This window comes from Colias croceus, chromosome 23 (genome assembly GCF_905220415.1).
Source record: "Colias croceus chromosome 23, ilColCroc2.1".
Lineage (NCBI taxonomy): Eukaryota > Metazoa > Arthropoda > Insecta > Lepidoptera > Pieridae > Colias > Colias croceus.
The window spans coordinates 2,960,737-2,968,784 of record NC_059559.1 but is presented as its reverse complement, the minus strand read 5'-3'; the positions used below and the strand labels follow the sequence as shown (position 1 = coordinate 2,968,784).

At 32.2% G+C, this 8,048-nt stretch overlaps 1 protein-coding gene across 1 annotated transcript in view; it reads right to left on the bottom strand.

The window, feature by feature from the left end:
- Positions 1-3,339: 3,339 nt before the first annotated feature.
- Positions 3,340-8,048, bottom strand: part of LOC123702148 (double-stranded RNA-specific editase Adar) — a 43,324-nt gene continuing 38,615 nt past the window's right edge. The window contains exons 15-18 of the mRNA XM_045649810.1: positions 7,332-7,482; positions 6,553-6,675; positions 5,417-5,506; positions 3,340-4,126 (exon numbers count right to left, since the gene is read on the bottom strand). Coding sequence (XP_045505766.1) covers positions 3,998-4,126; positions 5,417-5,506; positions 6,553-6,675; positions 7,332-7,482 — 493 coding nt within the window. The 3' untranslated portion in view covers positions 3,340-3,997. The remainder of the gene's footprint in view (positions 4,127-5,416; positions 5,507-6,552; positions 6,676-7,331; positions 7,483-8,048) is intronic.

The following is an 8,048-nucleotide window of genomic DNA, read 5'->3' as shown; positions in this document are numbered from 1 at the left end:
ATGCATGAAAATTACTGCTAATTTTATTGACGGTGCTAGCAAGCCGTGGTTTGTATGCTGTAGTAAAATAGCATTGTATTCATCACTCATAGAGGAAGGATGTATAACTGAGATCATCACTTCAACAAAACGACATCTAATCTTCATACATGTGTGAACAAGAAAGAAGTTAATTACAAAACCTAATTAACCTAACAGTTGGTAGAACTTTTAAAAGACAATGCATGGAAATTTAATATGTCTTTATTTCCGTGGACAGGCGAGTGCCAGACCCGATTCGCTATTGTTTTACTTGCCCATTACAGAAAGGTTTTTGCGTCAAATCCGATTCAGTAGGTTAGGTTTGAGTTTGAGAAACAACACAATTTTTTGAAATATAGAACCGATCTGTATTTAAAAAAAATGTGTTTTAAAAATCTGGCTTTCGTGCATATGGATTACGATCATCTGGATTTTGTGCATTTAGATTTCGTGTGTCTGGAACTCATTTATCTGGATTGTAAAACGACGTACAAATGAAGAAATGGGCAAATGAAATTCGGAGTTTCGGATTACAATGGCAAACAACTTATGAAAAAATGTCCAAACGTTTTCGGGATTATGATATTCGGAATATTAAAATTCAAGATTAAGATAGGTGACCATAATATACCTAGTTATGTCCTGTAAAAGTTTTCGGAGCATATACGTTTATAGCTGTTGTTATTTTACGCTCACATGGGTAAATCTTATAAACTATCAGGAACTATTATTAGAACTTACGGGGCATGCTATCAGACCACCAATATTTTCATTCTTTGCTGAAATATGGTTTTGGCTAAGTTCTCCAACACCTTCAAAACACAATAACATACATAGTAACTAGCTTTCCGTCCGCGGCTTCGCCCGCGTTTTCAAAGAAAGACCCGCATAGTTTCCAATCCCGTGGGATTTCTGGGATAAAACCTATCCTATGTGTTAATCCAAGTTCTCTCGTATTTATAATATTAGTAGGATAGGATAGGATACATTTAAATTCAACCTTATTCCTATGGTTTAAAGTTGAATTTACAAAGCATTTTTATATTTGTGTTGTGTTCGTAAGATGAACATTCACTTATATTGGTGGATCTAGTGTATCATATTTAATAACTTTATGGAAATAAAAATAAAACACAATATTTTCAAAATTATTTATTCAAAATTACAACTTATAATAATAATGTTTATCACAAAATAATAACATACACATTTACTTTTCTAGCTTACATGATTGAGAAGAATTATTGTATTAACATAAATGAATGTAACAGCTTTATAGAGAATTCTCTGAATACATAAATATAAGAATTTGAATTTAAATTTGAGAAAAAAAACATAAATTGTATAATGGCAAAATCGAAAATAAGAGTTTAAACTGAAAACTGTATTAGGTACTTTAAAAAACAAATTTTCTCACCCTTCAATGGCATTAACATTAAAATATTTGCATTTTAATACGACATCATATTTTAACTTATAACCAATACTTACATACAACAATTTATTACCAAATTGAAAAGAAAATTTGAACAAAAAACAAATAAGATTCTTTTAGGAATAAAAACACAGATGAGACAAAAAAAAATACAAATTAACTAATTTCTTTACTTAAAATATATAAAAACTATTGTGCGCTTAAAACACAAAAAATACATTAAAAAACTACTCTTACATCTAACAATGTTCTTAAAACTAACGACGAATACAAAATATGGAAGAATAATAAAAAAAAAACTTTGGCATAACATTCGAACCAAATATGATTTACCCCGGAACGAATACAAACCCTTTAAAAAATATAAACTATGTTTTTATAAATTACTATAGATATAAGATATTATAAGAAAACTGATATTTTTTTTGAGATTCATTTAATTACAAAACCAATATATATGTATATTATAATAAAAATATTTAAATTTGCTTTTTGCTTCGCCAAGTCAATACTAGAGCAAAAATTTAAAAAGAGAACATTATTCAGAAATTTTATAGATTACATAATATAAATAGACAGATAATAATAATACAATATGAAGAATTTTACGTAGTTCAGAAACTGAATATTATTTTATACTAATACAGTTAAAAATCATCAACACAGATAAATTGAACGAACTATAAGAGTTAATGTTGCCAGGCTAAAAACAGGTTTGCAAAGTTTCGGGGTTACCATATGCAAAAAAAATAAAAATAGAAAAAATACTGTTCGCTAAGTTGGTCATGAGCTAACGCGTATAGCACCACGCAGGAATTATTGTTTATAAGAACTTGAGAATATGTTTTTTTTTTTTTAATTTATCGACTTGATAAAAATTGTATGAAATTCTTAAAAAATAACAGACCAATGAAACTCAAACCAAAAAAAAAAAAATATACGCCTTAGATAATATTATAAAAGGATTCTAAATTAATTATGAAAAGGATTATTTATAAGAATAAAAGAAATCAAATAAATTATTAATTAAACGTTATAAGGCTGAAGAGTTCGTTTGTTTGAACACACTAATCTCAAGAATGGGTCTGATTTGAAAAATTATTTCGGTGTTAGATAGCCTATAGATATAAGAAGGCTATAGACTATAGAGTATATATCATTACGCTAACAGGAGCGGAGCAATGCGGGTAAAACCGCATGGCACAGCTAGTAGATAATAATTCTTACATTAAGAATTATTTAGAAAGGTTTTCTTTTTCTTCAGTAAACAATCGTCTAAACATCGTCTTTCTTCAGTAAACAATCGTCTATCAATCGAAATGTTGAAAACTTTCAAAGATATAAGTCTCAATGTGTTAAAAAATTTGTTAAAATAAAAATATAGATTGTTCACACACCAAATTTATTTTAGAAACATCAAGTATGATTACTTTTAAGGCCTCGATAAATGGCGATTCTTCGTAACAAAGAAATGCGAGATTCATTGCTTTTGTTTTCATTTTTATCTATATCTTTATTATCTGTATCAACTTTATTTTTCATACAATTTTCGTTGACTTCCGAACGATTTTCACCATCAATTTTTCCTATATTTCTTAGCCTATTTCTAAGTTTTAAAACTTCAGATCTATTCGGTATAACTTTATCAGAATTTTCTATATTCTTTTTATTACCTAAATTATTATCTGTATTAATTAACTGATTACTATCTAAATTCGTATATTCTAAATTTTCTTTGACATCAAAAAAATCGTGAGGTTTCCGTAAACTTTTATATTTATTTAAAATCTCACATCGACGAGCTAAATTACTTTTTCTTACTTCAACGTCATTAGATATTTTTAAATCTTTAAATGTATCTGTAATAATTTCAAGATAATTATCTTTATTTAGACTATTTCCTTGATCAAAACTATTTTTAGTGTTCATATTGTCAATTTTTGATTCTATAGGAACACATTTAGGTCGTCTAAGATTTGGAATTGGCAGTGTATTAACATTTAATATTTTTTCATCTATGGCATTTGGTAATAACTCACTATCTATTCTACTATTTGTAACTACGTTAGGAAGCATTTTAGTAGAATTTTTAACTACTGTATCATTACTTTTAGAAATATCGCATACACAATATTCACTAAAATTTGAACTATTTCTAGGTTTTAAGCGATGATTAACACTATCTTTGCGTATATTATTATTGTAATTAACACTAATTTCTACGTCATTTTTCAACCTATTTTTATTACTATTAATGAAATCTCTAGTATTTTCACCAATTACTTCTTGATTTTCATCATTTATTACCCCGTTTTTGTCATAAACCCTATGTTTTTCACATTTTTCACCGATATTTGCATTAAATTTTGCATTTTTGCCATATTTTTCTTGATTTTCATCATTTTTTGCCCCGTTTTTCGCACAATCATTAATTTTTTCACATTTTTCCTCACAATTATCATTATTTTTTGTATTATTTACACAAAAATCCCCAAGTTCTTGCCCCCGCGTGGTGCTACAAGCGTCTGGCCCTTGGCCCGCCTAGGCGAACAGCAGGGAAGTGTTCGCGTTAACTATTTCGCAGTAGAACTGATCTTGCTCTATCGGCTTCTTCACCCATGTGCCGAGTTGGGCTTGACGGAACGCCTTCATTAGACAGTTTTTCGCCATCTGTAAGTTTTAACATGATTATTAAAGGAACATATTTTATATTTACTAGCTTACCGCCCGCGGCTTCGCCCGCTTTGTCTAAAACCTGTTAAATTATATACTAAAACCTTCCTCTTGAATCACTCTATTTATTAAAAAAAACCGCATCAAAATCCGTTGCGTAGTTTTAAAGATTTAAGCATACAAAGGGACATAGGGATATAGGGACAGAGAAAGCGACTTTGTTTTATACTATGTAGTGATAGTGTATCACTACATAGTATAAAACAAAGTCACTTTATCTGTCCCTATGTATGCTTAAATCTATAAAACTGTAACATATATTGATGCGATTTAATAGATAGAGTGATTCAAGAGGAAGGTTTGTGTATAATTTATTAGGTTTAAGACAAAGCGGGCGAAGCCGCGGGCGGACAGCTAGTATTAGTATAAGAGAAGAATAATATGTATTTAATAAATTGTTGTTTGAGATCCTTTAAAGTGGCTCAAAGTTTAAGTAAAAATATAAGTTATTTTTACACTATAGACATTAAAAAAATCTAATGAAAGTCGTACAGTACATTTTTCCATATGTATGTTTAAAATCAATGATGATGTGAAATCTTTTTACCAATAATATAATGAACTAGCGGTCCGCCCCGGCTTCGCCCGTGGTACATATTTCGCAATAAAAGGTAGTCTATGTTCTTTCTCAGGGCCTAAAGATTGTCTGTGCCAAATTTCATCAAAATCGGTCCAGTAGTTTATGCGTGAAAACCATCTTACATACAAACCTTTCCTCTTTATAATATTAGTATAGATTTGCTTTTATTTAGGCTTCACCTGTTCGTTTATAACTCTTTGGACTCGATTTTGACCTACTTTAAACGGACAGATTTAATTCAAACTTTGTACACTTATCAAGGATCGGTGACAATCATTGAGTTACTATGTACTACGTACTAGAGAGGACATCGCTACTACAGTATTTGTTACACGAGTTAGAGTCAATCGTCTCAAACCAATTTTTTTTGTTACATTGATTGGTACCTAAATACCTAATAGCCAACAGCTATTAGGTATTAGGTAGGTATGCATTGTAGTTACATTGATTGGTTTGAATTTATAAGTTGTTACTTATAGGCAGAATATCTACAAAGTGTATGACTCACTAGCCACCACGTGCCGCCGCGCTTGTCGCACAAATTTTGTTCGTGGTGTCCTCTCTATACGTAGTAATAATACTCAATGGTGACAATGCAATAATTTCATGAGTTTAAGGGTGTGTTTATAAGTATTTTTTATACGTACCTGGTAAGAAGTAGCCAATTCCTTCGCCTCCGCGTACAGAAGACCGCCGGGGTCCTCCAAATACAACGGTTCAGAGTCGTACTGGTTCATCTGTGGACATTTTATAGCCGTAATCGTTTTTTATTAAAATATCTAGTAGTAAAAGTAAAAAAAAAGAACTAAGCAAAAACCAAGTTTTGTTTCGAAGTAAAAGTTTTTGTTAAAATCGATCCAGCCGTTCCAGAAACAAACAAACAAACAGGAAACAATTGTAAAATTTAAACGTTGTATATTTTTACTGCTTAAAAAAGCACATTAATTTGATTGCCTCCATAGATCAATATATCTCCTCGGGTATTAATATATCTCCATACCAAATTTCATGAAAATTGGTTCAGTAGTTTAGGCGTGACTAAGTAACAGACAGACAGACAGACAGAGTTACTTTCGCATTTATAATAGTAGTATGGATATCATATACGCTTTATTTAAAAGTATAGTTATTTTAACAACAACAACACTGTAACAACATTGATAGTACACGACAGTATTGTATTTTTTTAATCCTATTTTTTCATGCTAAACTGTTTCATCAATCGACCATATTTACCAATTTACTGAACCATTTTTTGACAATTTTTTGTCATTTTTTTACTTTTTTTACCATACAACCCTGGGGGCACATACCTGGGGCAGCGCATGTTTTTTTGTTTGTTATTTTTCATGCTAAACTATTACATCACCAGGTTTTTACCACCTATACCAATCTCGACTGAGACGAACTATGTATTCTTTGGCAATTTTTTGTCATATTTTTGCATTGAGATAATATTACTACGTATGGAGGAGACACCACGAACAAAATCTGATGGCGGCGCGCGGCGCATTTTTTTGCTCTAACTAAGTTTTAAAAATTATTATCTAGTTAGGTACATACCGATGAAAAGTTATTTTTTTGCACTGTTCCGTATTATTTGTGCAATATCGTAACACACACGGAGGCATATTTGATGCGTTTCACTTTAAAACAAATAAAAAATGAGCGTGCAGTTAAGCCATATGGCTTATGGTGAGCGGAACATAAGTGATGTAGGCGGTGTCGTCTCCATATGTATATCTCAATGTATTTTTACCATTTTATTCCTACGGGCACATACCTGAGGCAGCACAGGCAGTTTCCTCACAAGGTACAGCCATCTTGCGAACATGGCCTGTTTGCACAGCAGTGACGGCTGGTCGTTCTCCAGCTTGCCCGTTATTGCGTTTATTATTTCTGGCTTCTGGAAGGGTGGGTTTTTTTGGCGGGGAGATTAATATGATAATGAATATATATATTATTGGTCCTGTTAATATGAGAGGGTATATCCCAAAAAGGTCTGATTAAATTCTGTTCAATTAGTGAAGGAACGCTCAGGATTGGAGTTAACGATTTAAGACAAATAGTGAATTAATATTTTGATAAAATCGTTCATAAACGAATAATTTATAAATTCGGATTTAGTAAGCTAGTGATTTGTAAATAGAGATTTAATAAAGTAAAGCTGAGCAATCTGGTTAGTACGTGAATTAATAAAAGTGTGAAACAATGACTGGAGTAACATAAGAACATATTTAAATAAATAGATAAAGAAAACTAAAATATTGCGAGTACTCTTCCAGAATAAGTTCAAATTCAAATTATTTATTTGTCAGAAGTTAATGGAAGACTGATTGAATTCACAAAATTATAATTAACAAATCATTATCAAATGAATGCATAAATGTAGATGATTAATCAAGTATGTGTGAACACTGAACATGATTTCAGTCAACGATCAAATGAATCCTTTAATATTTAAATAAACAATTAATTAATACACCAATAATTAGACAAACAAATGTATTTCTTTTGAGAAATAAATGTCTTTAACCGTAAAAAACACAAAGCAAAACTCACCGGCGAAGTAACACACCAGCAAGCTGAAAAAGATGGCGCTTTAGCCGGCGTCCTCGCCTCCGTGCTCGCGGCGCGGACCAGGTGCGGGGCGTGCAGACCGTGCGGGGGGGGCAACGCTTGGAGATGGGCTTCGTAGCGGCCGCAGATCGCTCTAAATGGGGGAAATTTCCAGGTTAGGTAAGATTCTTATTAGTAGTAGGCACATTTGAAGTGGGTTCACTACATTTCAGAAGGAGAGCTTTCAATCCCGGTAAGCAGGATAGAAATTGGCAAAAGACGGCGTCCTTGCCTCCGTGCTCGCGGCGCGGGCCAGGTGGGGGGCAACGCTTGGGAGAGAATATGCTCAGGTTTAGGTAACATTCTGTATATTTTAGGAGGTATTGCATTCCTGTAAGTGAGATTCAGTGCTGTCATTGTAGGGAACCAGAAAGTTGGAGTAGGATTCAGTTTCTAAGGGTGATTTCTTCTCATGATTGTGGGAGGTGATACATATTAGAGCGGAATTTAGTACTTTTTAGAAGCCAACAGCTATTAGGTATTAGGTAGGTATGCATTGTAGAAGGTGTAGATCGCTCTGAGTGGAGTAAATACGCTCATGTTTTAGGTAAGATTTTTATCAGTAGGCACATTTAAAGTGGGTTCACTACATTTCAGAAGGAGAGCTTTCAATCCCGGTAAGCAAGATAGAAATTGGCAAAAGACGGCGTCCTCGCCTCC